At 40.7% G+C, this 23,703-nt stretch overlaps 1 protein-coding gene across 2 annotated transcripts; it reads right to left on the bottom strand.

The window, feature by feature from the left end:
• Window positions 1-5,036: 5,036 nt before the first annotated feature.
• On the bottom strand, window positions 5,037-14,936 carry LOC143736248 (uncharacterized). 2 transcript variants are annotated; one of them, XM_077226970.1, is made up of 3 exons: window positions 14,852-14,933; window positions 10,368-10,415; window positions 5,037-7,903 (listed from the first exon to the last, which is right to left on the bottom strand). In XM_077226970.1, exons 2-3 carry the CDS (start codon window positions 10,390-10,392, stop codon window positions 7,266-7,268), a joined length of 663 nt encoding a protein of 220 aa, XP_077083085.1. In that variant the 5' UTR covers window positions 10,393-10,415; window positions 14,852-14,933; the 3' UTR covers window positions 5,037-7,265. The 2 variants fall into 2 exon arrangements, 1 of the variants encoding a protein (XP_077083085.1); XR_013203398.1 differs by lacking the exon at window positions 10,368-10,415 and having other exon boundaries at window positions 14,852-14,936.
• Window positions 14,937-23,703: the final 8,767 nt, after the last annotated feature.

Below are 23,703 nucleotides of genomic sequence, written 5' to 3'. Positions count from 1 at the left end.
TTGTCATTGACCGTAAAACAACGTTACAGGAATCACCAACCCGTCGATCGCAGTCGACAAGTCGATCTTGGAAGCATTTTAAGTCGATCGCGAAGAGTTTTCAAAATCAGAGAAAAAAAGCCTATTGTGTGTAGTAAATGGTGACTAGGGGATGCGGAGGAGCGCGCTGTTACAATCACGTCATTTTTGCCGCACGCACCTTTGGGCTCATGCGGACGCGTCGAGTTTAAACAAGGCTTTACGCTTTAACCAGCTCAGCCACAGTAACAGCTCATATTTAGCCAGCTAAACTTTTACTACCCTGTTAGAAAAAATATATAGTTGCATAGTTAAATGTGTTTCTTCTCCCTCGCTGTATTATGGGTTTGCTATGGGGGGAGAAATGTGCTGGTTACGTTCGTGAGACAATCAGCTAATTACTATTATTACATTATATATTAAGACCCTTGATCCTCATCTAACTATGGCTTTGTAAACTTTATCCATGATGTGGTTTATAATGGATTGTAGTACAGAAACAGTGACAGTAGCTGCGTCTACATGGTTCAATCGGAATGAAATCAATCCGATTGATGAATCCGAACACGGTGTTTACATGAACGGTAAATAAAGTAATCGGGTTGATGTGCGCGTTTACATGTCACAAGATTCAAATCGGAATTGATTTTTTGACATGCGCACTGCACGAATATGCCGCTGTTCGCGCATAACTATTCTCCTCTATTGGTTCTTTATTTTTTTTAAACAGCAGACTTAATATTTATCCGTCTCTGGTCATGATTTGGAGACGATGAGCATGAACCGTTTTGCCGTGCTGCTTATATGGATCACGCAGTAGAACCCCGCGCCCAAAACCAGTCGTCCATGGATGATAATCTGAAACAAGCACTGGTGGGACGTTGTCCTGCTTCACTTCACAGACACTGAGTGAAATGAGAATTTTTTAATAACGGAACACTCATTTATATTCACTTTATTCAACAGGAAGAACAGCTCGTTACCTGCGTCATATGTCATTACGCTATTTCAACGTCATTGCACATGCGCAGTCCTTTTAGTTTCGGTTTTCAATCCGATCAAGTGTTTACATGTTCTCTCGATCGGATTACAAAAGGAGTAAACCACCCCTTTCAATCGGATCGAAATTTCAATCGGATCGAGCTCAATTGGATCTATTAAGGTGTTTACATGAAGGTTTTTTAGTCCGATTGAGCTGTCAATCCGATTATAAGTGTCCATGTAAACGCAGCTAATGTTACACACTCTTGGCTTACTCTGGCTATTCTCTGCTGTCTTAGACGACGATATGTTTGTCCAGTTTCAGCCACCGTAGCTTCTTCGAAAGGGAGGGGTGAGCAGTGCGCTGAGCCCTTAGTGCAACTCGCAACCGAACCGCTAGATGCTGCTAAAAATCACACACTGCACCTTTAAGAGACACAATGTGCCAATTTATAAGTCATCACCATTCCTAAATATTTTCCCTTCAAATCTGCAGTGAACCAAAGACAGTCTCAAAAACTCGGTTTGAAATCGCTGGTGTTTCTGACTTCACAAACTACCTTGTAACCAATCAAGTGAACGTGCCGGCGGGCTTTAGCAAATCGTCATTATTATGCTGTGAAGCAGGGGTCTCAAGAGAAGGTAGCCTATATTTTTCTGTTGAAATGAAAAATCAGGTAGATTTAGCTATATAGCGGGTGTATGATGTATATGACGATGTTATGATGAACTATAAGTCGTTCTCCACTGACGTTCGGAGTTGTTCAAAGCGTTGGTAAGGATGCTGTTTTTTAGCTGTCAGACTGTGAGACGGCGAACGGGAACATCGTTTTTGTAACATTAATAACACATTATTAGTTGTTTGATAACAATCAAGCAAAAGGTTAATCATATTAATTACCGTTATGTGTCCGACAGATAAGATATTTTTGATGAAATCTGAGAGCTGTCTCTCTGCTTCATAGGTTGCTATGTAATTGCATCTACAGCCCAGAAAAGATAGTAAAGACATCGTTAAAATAGTCCAAGTGACTACAGTGGCTCAACTTTAATTTTATCAAGCGACGAGAATACTTTTGTGGCCAAATTTTTTTAAAATTAACGACTTTATTCAACTATTAATTTTCTTCTGTGTGGGCTTCTGACGTGAGTTCACGAGAGCGCTACGACACGTGCGTGAGAACTGAGAAGATGACACGATCATTTGATGGGAAAGTTTGAAAGGTAAGCCATTCATTTTGTAGCATTGGTAAGGCACTTTTACATTTTTTGTTGGTTTCTCACGATTCGGACATCCAGGAAATGCACATTTTAGAACCATTTTAAACACTATATTATCGAGACCCATCTGTGTCATCTTCTCAGTTCTCACACGTGTCGTGGCGCTCCCGTGAACTCACGTCAGAGGCCCACACAGAAGAAAATGAATAGTTGAATAAAGTCGTTATTTTTGGGAGTTTTTGCCCACAAAAGTATTCTCGTCGCTTGATAAAATTAAGGTTGAGCCTGTAGTCACTTGGACTATTTTAACGATGTCTTTACTATCTTTTCTGGGCCGGCAGATTCAGTTACATAGCAGCCTATGAAGGAGTGAGACAGCTCTCAGATTTCATCAAAAATATCTTTGTGTTCTGAAGATGAACGAAGGTCTTACGGGGTTGGAACAACATGAGGGTGAGTAAATACTGACTGGGTGAACTATCCCTTTAACTGATGATCTGATTCCGGGGCTGTGTTAGAAAGTAGACTTTCTAGTTTTGTGCCACACGATATTCAATGCTTATCAAAAGAGTATTTTTGGGAGGAGGTCAGAATGATTGTTTACTCTTAAATGTAAGGGGACAAATTAAAGATTCAAGCCCCGAGGTCGTGCCATTCATGTAAGGTTTCGATTTTGACTGATATGCATGGAAATGTTGCAAGTTATCCGAAGCACTTGTTGTAATTGTAGCTGACCAATAAACTGAGGAGGTGTGGAGTTAATTTGTGTTTCATTCTTCCCATGTGGGAACGCATGAAAAGGATCTGAAGAAGCTTGAGCGGAAGTTTGGGGGAAAAGATTTACTTGTTAATTCATTTTTCCTACAACTCGTGAGCATCTATATATTGAGATGTAGTAAATGAGAATTTTTTTTTTTTTTTTACGTCTGGAAATAATTTGAAAATTATTTTTTCAAATAATTACTGTTTTGTTTTAAAATAACGTTTATACATAAAATAAACATAGGATACACATCTGCTGTGATGAAAAGGTTTTAAATTCTTGAAATAAAATTCTATTCTAATATAATTTAGTTGGGGTCAGGGTTATATTTTGACATTTTTATAGTTAAGATTGTAAAATATCACATGGTGTTACTTCCAAAAAACTTTTAAATCATTCATGATGTGTAAACAAAAAACAAAAAAAAAACAAAAAATGTACATGTATATTCTGTTATATTCACTTAATGGTTACACCACATTAAATTTTTGTATCATGGTATTAACTTGTTTGAGGTTCATATGAAACCAACGTTGAGTATTTTTCTAAGAACTTGGCACTTTGTTTTCTCTCTCTCTCTCTCTCTCTCTCTCTCTCTCTCTCTCTCTCTCTCTCTCTCTCTCTCTCTCTCTCTCTCTCTCTCACACAAACCTTCAATGAGTAGCTCCACAGTCTGCATCACTGATTCCTCTATGACTAGTTTTCTTTTTTACGATTTTCTGAATGTAGACAAAACACCGTATTTATGAATTTTGGGGGCTCTTCTTTTGGAATATTACATCAGACTGTCCTGAAACAGTGTAGTTGACACTGTGAGAAGGTGTAGGCCTACTCTCCATCTTTCATTTATTCAGGCATACTTTTATTTTGGAATTCAGCATAATACAGTGACAGGCTGTGAGGTGTATAGGCTACTATAATTTTCAGGTGAGATAGATAGATAGATAGATAGATAGATAGATAGATAGATAGATAGATAGATAGATAGATAGATAGATAGTGGAGCATCTAGAAAGAAGGTGACATCTTCAGGAAGAAAGGCAAAGTTCTGGGATTTCCCAAATCGATATCGTTCCGTTAAATTGAATATCAATTAAAATCGGAGAATCGATATTTTTTACCCAGCCCTAGTATTTTAAACTATAAACTATCTCTTCTGGTCAGTTGTCATTCATAAGTTCATGAGAGCATTGTTAAGCGCTATACTGTAAAACATGATTTTTCGAAGTTGCAAGTAAAACCGATTGGAATACGTCTTCAAGATAATTTCTGTTGTTCCACTTTAAAATTTCAAGTTCAATTCTAATTTTTTTTATTTTAAGTACCAAACTTTTCCTTCAGCATGTGAAGCTCGCACAATAAGTGATGGTCCTCACAAAATGCTGACAGCACTTTTTTGGGGTGAAGTATCTCTTTAACAGACATTCATTCAAATTAAAATGTTTATCACACCGAATGTTTGCACTGAACGTTAGTCTTTGTGTGAACATGCCCCTAAGTATTGCAGATAGTGTTCAGCCAGTATCGTTTGCACAGCTAATTCTTAGCTTTTAGATCACTTGTCATGTTTTTTTTTTCATACATGAATCAGACACCATTGAGAGTGTGCCTTCAACAAAATGACAGATCAATTGATACCAAAAAACTCATATTACTGATTCTATCTTTTTTGTAGCTTTGTCCAGATTTATTATTTCTACATTATTTACTAGTATTTTTGTTCTTGTCATGGCCTGTTGAACTACAAAATAATTGTCAACTGTGGAAATGTATAGAAAAAATATATAAACTGTATTAATACATACGTACAGAAGTATTTTTGTGATAGGCCTAAATTGTTTGCAATGTCTTTCATTTCGCTTTGTACAAAAAATTCTGCTAAATTATAATGTATGTAGAAGTTACATTTTTACATCCTAGTTTGTAACTGGGAAGAATGCAAAATTATTTAATGTCTCCTTTATCATTTATTATTAAGCACAATAAATATTGATTATATAATGATTGGGTGTCACGGTAGGTGCGGGTTGAAGAAGACGAAGATAACAAAGGCTCAATTGCAAAACGTTTACTACAAGAGTAATCGTGCAGGCAGGCAGGAACAACTCACACACTAGCATTTAACTTCAACTACAGACAAAGACTGACAGAACAGAACAAACTAAATACAGACACTGATGAACATAACCAGGTGACACAGATGAAGGTGATTAACAAGACACAGGTGATGAAGATGAACTAATGACGGTAGGCATGGCAACGAATGAGTGGCGGGAAAACAAAATACATGTGACTAAGAATGAAAACAAACAGAATCAAACAGATACAAATGTGACATTGGGCACACACTCTGCTGTACTGTAAAGGAAGGCAATATTCATATACAATTTTCATATTAATCAACATATATTACACTTGTGAAATAGGGACTAATGTAGTAGAGAGTAATATGCCCAAAAATTGGACCTGGGGCTGGTTGCATAAACATGGCGATTATGTTAAGACGGTACCTTAATCCTCTGGGGTCTAGTATGACCAACTAGCATTGAGTCAAGGTGTAGTCAGTCTTACCTTCTAGAATTAAATTAAACTAATCTACGTTTTTTTATAACTGACTTGAAACAGTTTTGAACAGACTTAAAGAAAAAATCAGTAGACATGACGTGAAGAGGCTCAGGCTCGACAGACATGACGTGAAGAGGCTCAGGCTCGACAGACTTGACGTGAAGAAGCTCAGGCTCGACAGACATGACGTGAAGAGGCTCAGGCTCGACAGACTTGACGTGAAGAGGCTCAGGCTAGGTGGACATGACGTGAAGAAGCTCAGGCTCGACAGACATGATGTGAAGAGGCTCAGGCTCGACAGACATGACGTGAAGAGGCTCAGGCTCGGTGGACATGACGTGAAGATGCTCAGGCTCGACAGACATGATGTGAAGAGGCTCAGGCTTGACAGACTTGACGTGAAGAAGCTCAGGCTCGACAGACATAACATGAAGAGGCTCAGGCTCGGTGGACATGACATGAACAGGCTCAGGCTCGGTGGACATGACATGAAGAAGCTCAGGCTTGGTGCATGACATGAAGAAGCTCAGGCTCGACACACATGACGTGAAGAGGCTCAGGCTCGACAGACATGACGTGAAGAGGCGCAGGCTCGACGGATATGACGTGAAGAAACTCAGACTCAGTAGACATGAGGTGAAGAAGCTAAGGCTTGGTGCATGACATGAAGAAGCTCAGGCTCGACAGACATGACGTGAAAAGGCTCAGGCTTGGTGCATGACGTGAAGAGGCTTAGGCTCGACAGACTTGACGTGAAGATGCTCAGGCTCGACAGACATGACGTGAAGAGGCTCAGGCTTGACAGACATGATGTGATGAAGCTCCGGCTCGACAGACTTGACGTGAAGAGGCTTAGGCTCGACAGACTTGACGTGAAGATGCTCAGGCTCGACAGACATGACTTGAGAAGCTCAGGCTCGACAGACATGACGTGAAGAGGCTCAGGCTTGGTGCATGACATGAAGAGGCTCAGGCTCGACAGACTTGAGGTGAAGAAGCTCAGGCTCGACAGACATGACGTGAAGAAACTCAGGCTCGACAGACTTGACGTGAAGAAGCTCAGGCTCGACAGACTTGACGTGAAGAAGCTCAGGCTCGACAGACAGGACGTGAATAGGCTCAGGCTCGACAGACATAACATGAAGAGGCTCAGGCTCGGTGGACATGACATGAAGAAGCTCAGGCTTGGTGCATGACATGAAGAAGCTCAGGCTCGACACACATGACGTGAAGAGGCTCAGGCTCGACAGACATGACGTGACGTGAAGAGGCGCAGGCTCGACGGATATGACGTGAAGAAACTCAGACTCAGTAGACATGAGGTGAAGAAGCTAAGGCTTGGTGCATGACATGAAGAAGCTCAGGCTCGACAGACTTGACGTGAAGAAGCTCAGGCTCGACAGACATGACGTGAAGAAGCTCAGGCTCGACAGACATGACGTGAAGAAGCTCAGGCTCGACAGACATGACGTGAAGAGGCTCAGGCTTGGTGCATGACGTGAAGACGCTTAGGCTCGACAGACTTGACGTGAAGATGCTCAGGCTCGACAGACATGATGTGAAGAGGCTCAGGCTTGACAGACATGATGTGATGAAGCTCCGGCTCGACAGACTTGACGTGAAGAGAGTTAGGCTCGACAGACTTGACGTGAAGATGCTCAGGCTCGACAGACATGACGTGAGAAGCTCAGGCTCGACAGACATGACGTGAAGAGGCTCAGGCTTGGTGCATGACATGAAGAGGCTCAGGCTCGACAGACTTGAGGTGAAGAAGCTCAGGCTCGACAGACATGACGTGAAGAAACTCAGACTCGACAGACTTGACGTGAAGAAGCTCAGGCTCCACAGACAGGACGTGAAGAGGCTCAGGCTTGACAGACTTGACGTGAATAGGCTCAGGCTCGGTGGACATGACAAGAAGAAACTCAGGCTCGGTGGACTTGACGTGAAGAGGCTCAGGCTCGGTAGACATGACATGAATAAACTCAGGCTCGGCAGACATGAGGTGAAGAAGCTCTGGCTCGGCGGACATGAGGTGAAGAAACTCAGGTTCGGTAGATATGAAGTGAAGAAACTCAGGTTCGGCTGACATGATGTGAAGAAGCTCAGGCATGGTGGACATGACGTGTAGGAACTCAGGCTCGGTAGATATGTTATGAAGAAGCTCAGGCATGGTGGACATGACGTATAGGAACTCAGGCTCGGTAGACATGATATGAAGAAGCTCAGGTATGGTGGATATGATGTGTGGGAACTCAGGCTCGGCGGACATGTCATGAAGAAACTCAGGCTCGGCGGACATGTCATGAAGAAACTCTGGCTCTGCGGACATGATGTGAATGTCTATGTGTGCACCTATGGAAACAGAGAATCCTATTGCTGTCGTGAATTTTTTTTAGTTAAAAGTTATAACTCACATTGGTTGTGGTTCTTTTTATAAACCTTTAGTGTTACTAGAGTATGTATTAGCCTAGAGAATGTATTAGCTTAGAGAAATAGTGATTTCAATTGGAGGAAAAAGTTCATATGGAGAGCTACCAAGCTACTCTGTTGACATGGTCCTGCCTTGCATCATATTTTTAATGTGAACGTCTAAGTTGTGTTATATAGCCTACATTAGGCTCACTTTTTTAACCCAAAATCAATTCAATCAATCGTGGTTTGGGAGTGGCCTCCTAAGGGCAGCAAAGCAAGTGCATTCTGGGAGTTGTTTTCTTTCAGCCACATGAGTAAAAAATACATTTTCTGCCTTTTCTCAGTCTAGAATGCTTCAATTTCAAAAATAATTTCACATTTGTACTATATAAATGACCAATATTAAAAACACATTCATCTTCCCAGAGGTGAAGTATCCCTTTAATGTTCGCGGGGCAATTTATGCAAACCAATCGTAGTTGTAACTTTACAGTAGGCATAATTGTCATTGTGTATGTGTATAGCCTATGCTTACAAGTTCACCTTCTCATCACACTATACAAGACTCAGAAACTGTTTGCCTTGCCTTTTTTAGTCACTGTTTTACCACTTAATAATGTTCCGTGTGTACTCGTACAGCACACAGAATTTCCTTTTCATCTCCAGTTGTGTTGAAGTGGACACATTTCAGTCTTGAAAAAAGTAAAACTTCCACAAATATGGTTTTGATGTAAAACATCTACATGGTAAACAGAAGTAGCCTACAATGCCTTATGATCATCTGATCATTTGTTTATTCAAGCAATTTAAAAGAAGTGTTTGTTTTATGAATAAGCATAACAAGCAGATTATTTAAACGTGTAGCTGACCAATAAACTGAGGAAGTAGAAGGAGATCTGTGTTTTAATCTTCCCGTGTGGGAATGCATGAACAGGATCTGTTCATGATCCTGAACAGGTGATCTTTTCATGGGGATTGAAAAAAGCATGTCTCTCTCTCTCTCTCTCTCTCTCTCTCTCTCTCTCTCTCTCTCTCTCTCTCCCTCCCCCACACCGCCATGTGGATGGCCCTTTTTGGTCTGTGTGTGTGTGTGTGTGTGTGTGTGTGTGTGTGTGTGTGTGTGTGTGTGTGTGAGTGTTACATGATACCCGTTCGCATTTCTGAGCGCATTGCTAGGGACAGTGAGAAAAAAAAGAGTTTTTCTAATAATGCCACATAATTTACACTACAGTCAAAAAGCATGCCGCTCCTTTAAAATTATATAAATAAAATGGTTATAAAATGTACATAGTCATTTACAAATATAATATTTTCACACTAACTAAAGTTGAAACACATTCTGTTCTTTAAAAGTATATAAATTAAATGGTTATAAAATAAATATCAGACTAAACTTACTGATCCAATTATTTTAGATAAAATAGAAAACACTTTTACATTTTCAGCGAGTTGAGTTTAAAGTTGTAATACCAAAGATCCCAGAGCGTTTCTCTCTCAAACCCACACCTGTTGCATTTGTCAGTCTCTGAGCTAAATGTGTATGTGTGTGTGTGTGTGTAGGCGTGTGTGTGTGTGTGTATGTATGTGTCTGTGTCTATGTGCGTGTGTGTCTATGTGTGTGTGTGTGTGTGTGTGTGTGTTCAGCGAGCAGTATGAGTATGACTATGATTTCATTTAAGATATATTAAAACATTTTGATGATGAAGCCAAAAACTGCTTACCACATGTTTTCATAAAAAGAAGAACAATTATTAAGACATAAAACACAACGTCTGTTTTCTGGATTCACCCGGGCTGGTTCTGGAGGCCGCAGGGGAGTGACAATTTGCCGGGGGAGTGACAAACGCCTCTCACTGACCTCCTTGGGCGCTTCAGCTGGGTTCAGACAGCCGGCTCTGGACGAAAACTCATCGAGGTAGGCTAGTGCTTTTTGTCCTTCTCTGCTATTATAGTTTTTCAAGATGGCGGAACGACACGGAGGTCTCCATGGACTTACCCATCCCATGAAAATAAAGATAAGAAATTCTTCGCTTACAAGGATAAGTCAGATCATTGGCAGAGCTAATTTTACACCAATGAGATCATATTTATGAATAAATACATTGATTTTAGCTAATAAAATACTTTAAAAAATAGTGTACCTATAATTTCAGATTTGCAAATTACAAAACAGCATTTTTCAACCGAGATAATCTACACATGAGTGATCTTCATAAGCCATAACTTCAGGGGTCAATGGGTCTCCTGAGAATATTTAATTTCCCTTAAAACCAAAGATTAAGTTTAATGACGTTAGTATCCAGATAAATTACGCTAGTTATCAAATACTGTATTATACTCTTTTCAAAGGATAATCTAGCTTTAAAGTTAGAATAAAAAGTTAAAACCATACATATCTTCATACCTGTTGTGTTCTGACGCAAGGCCATTAACTGATCCAGCCATAGCTTAACTAAAAGAAAATAATATGGAAGTCATTATCAAACTTTAATGAAACCATATTTTATTTATTAATATTAAGGCTTCATGCTGATTTAAAATTTTTGTTTGTTTGTTATTAACCTTAATTTTTTTTACATCCAGCACAAATTAAAGAGATGTATGAACTAATGATGTTCCCTGCCCCAAATAATCAGATAGTGGGATGTTCACAAGTTACAATTAGATATTCTCCTGCTTAGTATGTGTGTAAATAGTTGTGCTTAAATGTTTGGGTACATTTTTACACACCAACACATTTTGTCACACCGTAGCGATGCAAAGTACAACACTCTCTTAAAGACTATGGCCTAACTTTAAAACGTCTTGGTTACTTATGTAACCCTCGTTCCCTGAGTAGGGAACGGAGACGTTACGTCGGATGACGACGAATGGGGTTTCGCTTAGAAAGCCTATCGACTTCGAGTATTACAAAATAAGCCAATGGCAAAGAAATGCCATGGGTCTGTGGAATTTGCATAGCGTATCTCTGCCTTATCTCGTGGGTATAAAAGGAGGACGCCGGCAACATGCAGATATGTTTCTTCGCTGAGGAGGCGAGACTGAACTCAGGAGATCCCCGCTGTACAGCGGAACGGGGCAGGAAGACATAACGTCTCCGTTCCCTACTCAGGGAACGAGGGATACATACGTAACCGAGACGTTCCCTTTAGTGGTAACTGGTACTCGGAGGGTGCCGTGTTACAATGCCCACCTCGGGACTCGGTCGCGAAGCCAAAGCTGAAGCGGTCTCATATGAGCAATCCGAGCGGCGATGTTGCGGCTACGGACGCCATATGCCCCAGGAGCTCTTTTCCCAGTTGACCCGAAGGCCCAGACGAGCTAGGTGCCGGAGCACGGAGTCCCTGTGTTCGCAAACCTGGTCTCGAGAGTGAGCTAGGATAGCCAGTCACCGAGATAGTTCAGGATGCGAACCCCGTGTTCCCATGGAGGAACAAGGGCTGCCTCAACAACTTTGTGAAGGCACAAGGAGACAGGGCCAGCCCGAATGGGAGAACAGCGTACTGATATGCGTGCCCCCTGACAGCAAACCGTAGGTACGGTCTGAGTCGAAGGAGAACGGAGACATAAAAGTAGGCGTCCTTCAGGTCTATCACTACAAACTAATCCTGTGGCCGCACACTTTCGGAAATGCGTTTGGCCAGGAGCATCTTGAACGGCAGCCTGTGAAGGGGGTGGTTCAGATGCACAGGTCCAGGATTGGCCGTAACCCACCGGATTTCTCCGGGACAATGAGGTAGGGGCTGTAAAACCCGGACCTCTTTTCGGCTGGAGGTACAGTCTCGATCATACCCTTTGCCAGTAGGGTAGCAACCTCCGCTCTCATGATAGGGGCATAGCCACTGACCATATTGGAGCGGACTCCCCAGAGGCTTGGAGGAGACCGTGCGAACTGAATCGAATAGCCGAGCCGATGGTCCGTGCGACCCAGCGGAGCAGATTGGAAAGCTCTAGCCAGGCTCCCAACAACTGTGCCAGCGGAGTCACACGAACCACAGACGTCCCCACGGTGGTGCAGCAAAGCGTACTGACCGGCCCGGACATGGACGGCATAGCGGCCCGGTGTGGGGGCACGGTCATAACCGCACCCTGACAGAGGAGGCCAGGGAAGGACCAGCGTTCCACGAGGGCCTGCTCTGCCAGGGGTCTGGCGACAGAGGGGGATGAGAGCGGCACGGTCCGGGGACGGCACTCTCATCCGGCTCTGAGACAGAGGGGGACGAGGGGTGCGCGGCTCGGGGGCGGCGCACCGTGTCGTCCAAGAACTCTGTGTGCTCAGAGACGGGAGAGTCAGTTCTTTCTGAGAATAAGGATTCTTCCGGGGAAAGGAGTGGCCCTGCTAGCAGCTCCTGGAAAGAACCGAGCCCCATCTCTGAGCAGCCCGTTTCAAGAGCGCCGCTTAACCTGGCGTATAGCGGGGGACGGGGCTGGAGAGGGCAGTGGCGTCCCCCTGCGGCCTCCAGAACCAGCCCGGGTGAATCCAGAAAACAGACGTTGTGTTTTATGTCTTAATAATTGTTCTTCTTTTTATGAAAACATGTGGTAAGCAGTTTTTGGCCTCATCATCAAAATGTTTTAACATATCGTAAATTAAATCATACTCATACTCATACTGCTCACTGAACACACACACACACACACACACACACACACATAGACACACACACACATAAACAAAGACACATACACACACACACACACACACACACACACACAACACACACACACACACACACACACACACACATACACACACACACACATTTAGCTCAGAGACTGACAAATGCAACAGGTGTGGGTGTGAGAGAGAAACGCTCTGGGATCTTTGGTATTACAACTTTAAACTCAACTCGCTGAAAATGTAAAAGTGTTTTCTATTTTATCTAAAATAATTGGATCAGTAAATTTAGTATGATATTTATTTTATAACCATTTAATTGATATACTTTTAAAGAACAGAATGTGTTTCAACTTTAGTTAGTGTGAAAATATTATATTTGTAAATGACTATGTACATTTTATAACCATTTTATTTATATAATTTTAAAGGAGCGGCATGCTTTTTGACTGTAGTGTAAATTATTTGGCATTATTAGAAAAACTCTTTTTTTTCTCACTGTCCCTAGCAATGCGCTCAGAAATGCGAACGGGTATCATGTAACACTCACACACACACACACACACACACAGACCTAAAAGGGCCATCCACATGGCGGTGCGAGGGAGAGAGAGAGAGAGAAACGCATGTTTTTTCAATTCCCGTGAAACGGTAAGATGATTTTATTTTTTGTTTTAGAATAATTGCTTAAGTAAGATATTTATTTTAAAGGACTGCACCGTTGTAAACCCATTCATAACCTGTATGTTTTTTCATCTCTCTAAAACATGGCGGATGATTTTTATTTTGAAAAGATATTTTATTACCATTTCATTTACACACTTTTAAAGATCAATGTTTTTCAACTTTAGTGTAAAATATTTGTGAATGACTGAATGTACATTTTATAACCATTTCATTTACACACTTTTAAAGGAACGGCATGCTTTTTCAATTTGAGTCAGATTTTACATGAACAGATTGTTTAAATTTCCGTGACCTTGCCTTTCACCAAATCTTCCGAAATTATTCCCCCCGGGTCAATAGGGCAAAACTACCTGTCAAAATGACATATTATACCCCCAGTCAATAGGTCAAAACTAGCTGTCAACTTGATCGATCGGTAACAAGGGCAAAGGTTAAAACCGGAGGTTCGCTGGAAGGGCAAAGGTTAGCCCCGCCCACCTGTCAATCATATAAGATTGACACAAGGCACAGTGTTAGTACTACTAACAACAGAGTGAAGTTTGTGTATAAAGATTAACTAATGAATAAATTTGTCTTACAACTCGTGAGCATCTAGATTGAGATGACATAAATAATGACAAATCTTAACAAATCACCTTTCTTTCTGATTCTGGTGTGAAATGTGACCAAGGAATGACTCTACAGAATATACTCTTTATATGTCACTTACAAAACCACTGGACTGATGTAATGAGACCTTTAGCATTGTGTGGGAGGGACCATATATACTGAGACTAAGGAAGTTTTTTTATTTTTATTTTTATATTGAGGAAGTGATTCTTGTGGGAGTATCAGCTACAGTGTATTTTGCGAGTGATCTGTCATTTAAACAACAGGTTCCAGTCACAGTTCAGTAGGTACATATCTTTATTTGTTTTAGAATAGGGCCAGGGGCGTCTTGCAAGCCACAATCTGAGACGTTGCAATTGTTTTCTGACGGGTGATATGGATCATGTTAGGAGGGGTCAGGGGGTTTCTCCCCCTGAAAATGTTTTAATTCTGGCTGCTAAACATACCATTTCAATGCAGTTTGGATAACAACTATGCTGTAGCTTTCGAACGGGTAGCCTATCTTTTTTCAATGCTTTTGAATTAGCTGCCTGAACTGTGAAGAACCGTGAATAAAAGTCTATGGGAGAAACATCAAGTCGATGCCTTGATAACGTTAGGTTGGATTTTGCAGTTAGCCTACAACAAATTGAACACCCTCGTTTCTATGAAACTGAAAACAGTTGAACCAGCTGGAGACTTTGACACAGGACAAAACAGAACAGATGTTTCAAAACCGATCAGATAACGTTACTATGGCTTATTGGCTTTGTATGGCAGGCAGTAACGTTAGCCAACTAGTTTACGGTTAGACTAGGCTAGCTATCGATAACGTTACACTGACACAACTTAAGTTAATGCTCTGAATTCTGAGCTAATATCAAATCCACTTTTTGATCAAGTTAAAATTTCCAGGTCAACCACAAATAATCCCACTACCTTTTAATATCATCCGATAACTAATTCAATGCCGATTTGTTGCTTTGCCCACTTACCACTTCAAGACCATCTGTAAAACATTGCCAGCTCAACGTGCGAGACGAGTGAGTTGTTTGAACATACACAGCAAAGATTCTAGACGATACGCGCGTAGCGCTCTAGATTTGATATACACATACACCATATTAGGAAAAAGGGGCGGGCTGATGCTGACCGATTTATTACACATCCAGAAGAATACATTTGAGTCGTTATAGGCTCTGGTAATTATGGAGCATAATAGAAATAAAGTTGTGACAAAAAAATTATCAGGGAGGAAAAATCTCACTTTGAATGGGCATGACGCCACTGAATAGGGCATTGCATTTATGGTTACATTTTTTAAAAATGTTTACTCAAATAAATCGTGTATTTCCTCTCTTTTTGACTCGTCTCAAAAATATTAATAAAAACATGTTTTTAATGTTATAGGGCAGGCTATAAATAAGTGTGTGGTGTTGTGGACATTTTTTGAAGAGAGAAATGTGTTTGTGTTTATAAGGCTGCATTTGATGATGAGCATTTAGGGTTTTTTTATTACTATTTTAGTTGTGCTGTTTGGATTTAATCAATGTATAACGTGTTATGAACAGTGCATATTGGGACTTAAATGTCTCTGGCATTTGCTCTTGCATTTACTTTGTTTATTTTATTGTATTCTTGTGAAATTTAAGTGTGTGACTGTGATCGCATTGTGTTCTTATGGAGTGAATGTAGCCTATTTATAATATAAAGGTTATGGATGCGTTTCTTTTTTGTTTATTTTATGTTCTATTATAGGAATGATAAACCAGTCCCTTGTTTTATGCACATAAATAATTTAATTATTTATTATGCTATGTAATTAAATATTTTATTGTAATTATTAATTGCAGAGAAAGTAGATCATTCTAAAACTTTTTGTAACACGTTTTTTCACTTTCTGTAACATGTCTGCTATTTGTCTCAAAGTTTGATACAATTTTCCCAAGTCTAAGTCTATTTAAAAAATAATTTCAAACTCTACAGCTGATCTCTTAACTGAAAACTTTGCTGAAAACTTTATAAGTTAAATGTAAGTTAACTTTGTAAGTTAAAGATTGTATCTGCAAAAGTACAAGTACTAAACAAAATATAGCTTTGGTCAAAACAATTTGAACTGTTGATGTAGGCTAGCAGATGTATTTTCTTCTATCATGGTTTTGAAGATTCCTCTTGTCATACTCCTCTGGGAAGGTAAAAACGTTGCTTAAGTGATTGTTTTGATCATGCAAAACATATATGTAATAAGGTAAATTTAGCATTTTAGCCCAAGCTTTAGCCCAAGTAGGCTACCATGTATAATTTATATACAGTATAATGCAGAGTGACATCAAAATAAATCACTTCACATACCTGATTATCATGACTTAAATAACTTAAGTTAAATAACAAATATTGTTATCTTTAATCTTTAAAAGGTTTCTTAAATTGTCTGCCGCATTTATAAAAGAATGGCTGAAGAAGACGAAACGCGACGTCATGGGAAGTTTGCATCAATGACATGTTCAACACTGGTGAAAGCGTGCAACTAACACTTTCAGTTTTACGACAGATAGAAACGTTTCAGATCCTATAGAAGTACATGAGTAGTGCCGTAAAATAATTCAAACCTGTCACAAGATAGTCCCTGACTTTTCTCATGAAACAGTTGTGTTTCGTAGTAAACTCAAAATACATTTCTCAACAAAGTCAATATTAATGGCAAATATGTTAAAGTCCGGCGGACAAGGATACTTGTTTACGTGACGACGGAAAAGTAGTTTAGCTTATTCCGCGTACTGAGACAAATGCTCCATTAACTTCCATTCGAACCAAACAGATTCTCTCCTATTTACTTGTCGGCTCCCGCAACACATTTGTATCTCTTCTCGGTGGAGCTCTGATCGACATCACAGTCTGAATAATCTGTTCCGGTTCACTTCCCTATTTTGCTTTCGCATTAAATCCAGATTTGACTATTAAAAACTGGGAAATATGACACGCCTCAACGAACTTATGCGTATTTTATAGAGGAAAATTTCATAATTTCAGAATTTGTGTAAAATAATGGACTTGGCAGGAACAGGAAACATGAGGGTAACAGACGACGGACCAGCACAGGACTGCAAACACAGGGAGAATAAGAAGCGAACAAAAGAGGGTAGGACAGGGGAGGCAACTTAACCTATAATCAGCTAACAAGATGGACAGGGCTAGACAGTCGACACATGGCACAAGGAAACACACATGACAAGCCATGTGCACACACCAAACATGACTATAAGCACATGGCCTGTTGTATCGTAGATACCGAGGAAAAACTCAGAGACAACGGCAACTTCAGGATGGTCTCGTTTTATTAGGACTCATCTCTGTAGCTAGCAATACACACACAAGTTCCCCACACTGCGCGTTCTTCTCTGCTTTTAACAGTGCAACAGCCCACAAACACAATGCGCCATCGCCCCCTACTGGACAAACCCAATACCACCCTTAACATACAACATTTCCCCTCCACTTAACTCAGAGGCAATCCTTTCCCAAAACACATATTCTAGGACAATTTTACAGTGATTTTTTTTTCCTTTTTTTTTTTTTTTTTTTTTACATCACACAATTCATAATTCAATAGGTTCTTCTTGATGCCACTATTTCTTATGTCACAAAGTCTTTAAAATATGCTGGTGGTTTCCTCTCTCTTACTGAACGTCGTAGACATCCAGAGGATGCACTCTCAAGCTCATTTCTATCTGCAGTTTGAGTCAATTCAGGCATTCTTTGAGCACTGGGTGAATCTGGCAATTGATTTCTTTGACATCCAGATTTCAAACTCTCAGGCTCCCAGTTATCTGAAGATTCAGGTGTTGTCGACGTACTGAGTGATTCAGGCATTTTAATATCAGCATCCATTGACACCACATCAGAATCATAAGGTTCCCCCAAGGCCATTTGAAAGTCTTTAGTCAGGATCTCTTTTTGTTGTCGACTGAATAATTGATCCACATGACGTCGCACTATTTGGGCACTTCCTATTGCCACTTTATAGGATACAGGTCCTGTGATTTCCTGAATTACTCCCTGCACCCATTTTGGTCCATACCCAAAGTTCCTAGTGTACACCGTATCTCCTACTTCAAAATAGCGAGATTTTGCATGTTGGTCATGTTGCTCTTTTTGAACTTGTTGTTTCAATTCAATTTTGCTGGTGAAGTCAGGGTGCATTTTGTCTAGGGTGCATCGCAATTTCCTCCCCATCATCATTTCTGCAGGTGATAATCCCGTTGTAGACTGGGGTGTAATACGATAACTAAACAATGCTCTATGCAACTTGGTCTCCATAGTGTTCCCAGAACTTTTTTTCATAAGGTCCTTAAAAGTGTGGACTGCCCGCTCAGCAAGACCATTAGATGATGGATGATACGGGGCAGAAGTAACATGCGTTATGCCATTTCTAGACATAAATTCTTTGCTCACTTCACTTACAAAACACTGAGCGTTATCAGACATCATCATTTCAGGAATGCCATGGGTACTGAAACTCTTTCTGAGGCACTCAAGAGTATTCGCTGTTGTTGCTGAATTTACGGGATATGCCTCAATCCACTTAGAATGGGCATCAACTAAGATTAAAAACATCTTTCCCAGGAATGGACCAGCATAGTCCATATGCACTCTTCTCCATGGCTGTCGTGGCCACTCCCACGGATGAAGTGGTGCACCCACAGGGGCTTTTCGGTGTTCTTGACACACAGTACAATCTTTCACTCGGGCCTCAATGTCAACATCTAAATTTGGCCACCACAGGTAACTCCTGGCCAGGCCTTTCATCCTTGACATACCTGGGTGAGACTGATGTAGCTGTTCCAGTAACCCCGAACGTCCTTGCTCTGGAATGATGATGCGGGCTCCCCACAGCACACACCCGTCTTGAACACTGAGCTCTTGTTGTCTCTTTTTATAAGGTGCAAATTCATTTGTATTACTGTGATCAGGCCAACCTTTAAGCACATACTCACGCACTCTAGAGAGGACAGGATCTCGAGTTGTCCAGTGCTTGATTTGCTCTGATGTCGTCAAAGGACTTACAACACTGTCCAACATCAAGACATAATCCTCCTTCGATTCTTTCTCTGGAATCTCTGGAACAGGAAGACGACTGAGGGCATCTGCATTTCCATTGTCCTTGCCCGCTCTATAAGAAATGACATACTCGTATGCCCCCAACATCACTGCCCATCTCATAATTCTTTGAGAGACCATCTGCGGCACAGCTTTCAGTTCATTCAGTAAACTTAGTAAAGGTTTATGGTCTGTACATATCACAAATTTACGGCCATACAGATATTTATGGAATTTCTTTACCCCGAACACTACAGCTAAACCCTCCTTCTCCAGCTGTGAGTAGTTTTTTTTCTGCTACTGTAAGTGTTCGTGATACAAACCCAATGGGTCTCTCCGTTCCATCTGCCATACGATGTGCCAACACGGCTCCCACACCGTACGCTGAGGCATCACAAGAAAGCACTAATTGTTTCTTCTCCTCATAGTGGATTAACACACGGTTAGACTGCAGTAACTCTTTGGATTTTTGAAAAATTTCCTCTTCTTCCTCTTTCCAACACCAGGGGACATCCTTCTTTAAAAGCCTGTGCAATGGAACAAGCAGTGTTGAGAGGTTTGGCAGAAACCTGTTATAGAAATTCAACAGTCCCAAATATGCTTTCAGCTCTGTTACTGACGTCGGTCTTGGTGCCTCTTGAACTGCTTGGACTTTTTCAGGAACTGGATGAATACCAGTGGCATCCACTTTGTGTCCCAGGAAAATGACTTCCTTTTCCAAGAATTTACACTTTCCCCTTTTCAACCTCAAACCATACTCCTCCAAACGCTGCAACACTTGATCCAGTGTCCTCAAATGCTCCTGATCATCTCGTCCTGTCAGCAAGATATCGTCCAGATATACAGTGACCTGTGGAATATCTTTCAGGACCCCTTCCATGGTCCTCTGGAAGATTGCTGGACTGGAACTAACGCCGAAAGGTAATCTGGTGTACGTGAACAATCCTTTGTGGGTATTCACAGTCACATACGGCCTGGACGTCTCATCTAACACAATCTGTTGATATGCATGACTCATATCTAACTTGCTGTACTTTTTACCTCCAGCTAAAACTGCAAACATGTCCTCCATTCGAGGAATAGGATACTGCTCCAGTGATGACTCTCTGTTAATGGTTACTCTGTAGTCTCCACAAAGCCTTACTGACCCATCTGATTTTAAAACAGGCACAACAGGTGCTGCCCACTCTGAGAATTTCACAGGCTCTATAATATGGTCTTTAATCAGGCGATCAAGTTCGGCTTCAACTTTCTCTCTCATAGCAAAAGGCAGTGACCTTGATTTAAAAAAATGAGGCTTTGCATCCCTTGGTACATGAATCTTAGCAGTCGCTCCTTTTAATGTTCCAAGTTCGTCTTTGAAAACGGTTTCATGTTTCCTTAAGATGTCTTGCAACAACTCTGAGGTGTCTTTAATTTTACTCACTCTTTCCCAGCTGAGTTCCAGGTCTATAAGCCATGATCGTCCTAATAAATTAGGCCCAGCTCCTGCCACCACTACTGCTGTGAGTTCTTTGATAAGCCCTTTGTGGTTGACTTTAACCTTGGTGGTACCTAGAACGTGCACTGGCTGTCCTGTGTATGTTTTTAGACCGAGAGAGCTTGTTTTGAGTTCAGCCAAGTTCTTTTTAGCTTCCATTTTTCCATACTCCATCTGTGATAAGACAGTCACACTACATCCAGTGTCAATCTCAAACTTCACAGGGCATTCATTTACAATCAGTATCTGTGTAATAGGGGGTACATGGGGCTGTGGGGTCTCTAAACTATACATGGTGAACACTTCTTCAGATGGATCTTCCTCCTCTTCTTGAAGATAATTTGCCCTCTGTGATTGATTTCCTCTCCCCCATTTCCAAAATTTCCTGTCTTTATCAACACCGGTTTCTTGTGGTTTCATTCTACATACTCTTTTCACATGTCCAATTTTACCACAATTATAACACTTTTCGTTGGCAAATCTACAGTCTTTTGGTCCATGGTTACTTCCACCACATCGATAGCACATTCCTGTAACACTCGATTTACTTTTTTCTCCTGTGTCCATTTTGAAAACAGTGGTACCCATTCGATGTCCTTTATCTTTATGCAAATCAGCCATATCCTTATTAGCAGCTTCAATAGCTTGAGCTTTCCTTAGAGCCGTCTCAAACGTCAGTCCATCCTCAGCCAGTAATCTCCGTTGTATGCTGTCATCATTAACACCACACACTAATCTGTCTCTCAGCATAACTGTAAGCGTGTCTCCAAAATTACAATCTTGTGCCAGCTTCCTCAATTCGGCCACATATTCTACTATGCTTTCGTAAAATCGTCTGTTACGTGAATTAAACTTCCACCTTTTAACTATTTCACTAGGCTTCGGATTAAAGTGATTTTTCAGCAAACTCACCAGATCCTCATAACTTTTTGATCCCGGTCTCTCAGGACTCAGTAAATTCCTCATTAGTGTGTACGTCTGAGCTCCCACACAGCTCAACAATATTGCTCGTTTTTTCTCTGGTTCTTCAACATCATTTGCCACGAAAAAATGATTCAATATTTCACAATACTCTTCCCATGATTGTGACTTATTATCAAATGGTGTCACAGATCCCAGCATGCCAGCCATAGTTCACTTCAGTTCAGTCAGTACTTCAGGTGATAGCTATTAACTTTCATCAGCTCACCCCGTTGGCGTCCTGCTTTTTTATATGCTCTCAGGAAACAGCTGCTCCAAAGTTCTGACTTTCATCCTCGTCGCCATATGTTGTATCGTAGATACCGAGGAAAAACTCAGAGACAACGGCAACTTCAGGATGGTCTCGTTTTATTAGGACTCATCTCTGTAGCTAGCAATACACACACAAGTTCCCCACACTGCGCGTTCTTCTCTGCTTTTAACAGTGCAACAGCCCACAAACACAATGCGCCATCGCCCCCTACTGGACAAACCCAATACCACCCTTAACATACAACATGGCCAGTAAAACACATCACTAACCATGTGCTCACACAAAACGAGACATGAACACGCAGCCAAAGAGAACACTCACACTGTTGATCTCGCCACATCAGAAGATCTACTAATAATCAGAATAATCTACTAGTAATCAGAATATCTACAAGATTTTTAACTGCTAGTTTCATGTCAATAAAGTCATCAGACTGCTTTTAATTGTTGTGCCACCAAGAAAGCAAAAATATATTCTCTCTCTCTGTACAGTAATAGCTTTTTATAGCCATCCTTGCGTGATGGTTAAGTTTATGGTTATGCAGGGCTCTCAAGTCTCACACACGCATTTCAACCCGTTCACACGCTCACGGCTTGTATTTCTCACGCTGAGGAGTAAGGGATCTTGTGCCGCTATAGGCTACAATTAATGGACGAGACGCAGGCAAAAGGAGGGAAGTTCTCTGCCGAGTTCATAGCATCTGTCTCGAGTTATACAGAGTTAAATGTTAGCTACCAGCCAATCAGAAATTAGAATTAGTTGTTTCCGGGTAAATTATGTGTTCCCGCTGCAAGCTCGTTACTAGACAACACGCGCACACACGGAGTGGAAGTTGAAAGAGCACGATCTGACGAATGCGGTTTGTGGACATCTTCATTTATTTTTTATTTTGTTTAGCATTTTGATTTTACGATTCCTGGACGACATCTCTTGCCTGTGATCAAAGACAGTGAGAGCTGATGTTGAGGAGTATAGCCAAATTCGTGCTAAATTATTTTTGATGCATTCAAAAACTCTCCAACTGCTTTTAAAGGGGTCATCGGATGCAAAATACACTTTATATGGTATTTGCAAATAAATGTGTCTTTGCAGTGTGTGGACACAATCACCATGCAATGAAAAAAATCCATTCACTTTTTTTTAATCCTCAAAAAGCCAAAAAGTTGTTGCTATATCATTTAAAGAGACATGCACTGCTAGCAAAAATTGAAGCGAATTTGGTTGGGTCGAGGGACCGCTGCTGCAAATATTTGGGTGGCTCCTCCCCTAAATCTCACTCTAAACTTTTGATAAAACTTGAGAGCCCTGGTTATGTAAATGTTAACAAATGTTAACTAAAACATGCAAGCATGTTAACTAAAAGAGAGCAAGTTTTTCTTACCAAAGCTTTGTCACCCTCTGGAGGCCATTATTAATGACTTCTTTACAGTGTTAACCAGGGGTCTTCAACATTTTTAAGGCAAAACATCTAAGTTATAACCTATAATTATTTACACTTGCCCATTTCCTCTATCACTTATTTTAGTTATCATAAATTTGGTATCATTTGGAAGTTTAAACTTTAGAAATGCATCCTATTAAAATCATTTTGAAATTGGACATTGCGTTACCATGGAAACGGTATTTTAAAACCTCCTCCCCCTAGTGGGCGGTGTCATGTTTCACATTTTACTACATTTACTGCACTACATAATAATCAAACCTTTTTCTAATCTTGACAAATCGCATATTGTTGGAAAGGTCTGAGACTCAATGTTCCATAAACTAATTCTAACTTATAACAAACTAACACTTTCTCAGTTTGTGTAAATCCAATTGAGATTCAGATAATTATTTTTTTCCCATATTAATTTCGCATGTCTAGCACAATTATGTGGTTTTGTTTAATTAATAAAGTGTATAATTTTTTCTTGATTTACCCCGGAATAGAAGTGAACTGTGACAACATGCCCCATAAGTGGAGTACATTATAACATGCCCATGTGACAGATACAATTGTTATCTGATCTAATAAAAAAAATATACAAGACAATCTT

This window comes from Siphateles boraxobius, unplaced genomic scaffold (assembly GCF_051911475.1).
Source record: "Siphateles boraxobius isolate OS27281-9 unplaced genomic scaffold, OSU_SipBor_1 13, whole genome shotgun sequence".
Lineage (NCBI taxonomy): Eukaryota > Metazoa > Chordata > Actinopteri > Cypriniformes > Leuciscidae > Siphateles > Siphateles boraxobius.
Note: the sequence above shows the minus strand (reverse complement) of the source record. Positions and strands in the feature narration are given on the sequence as shown.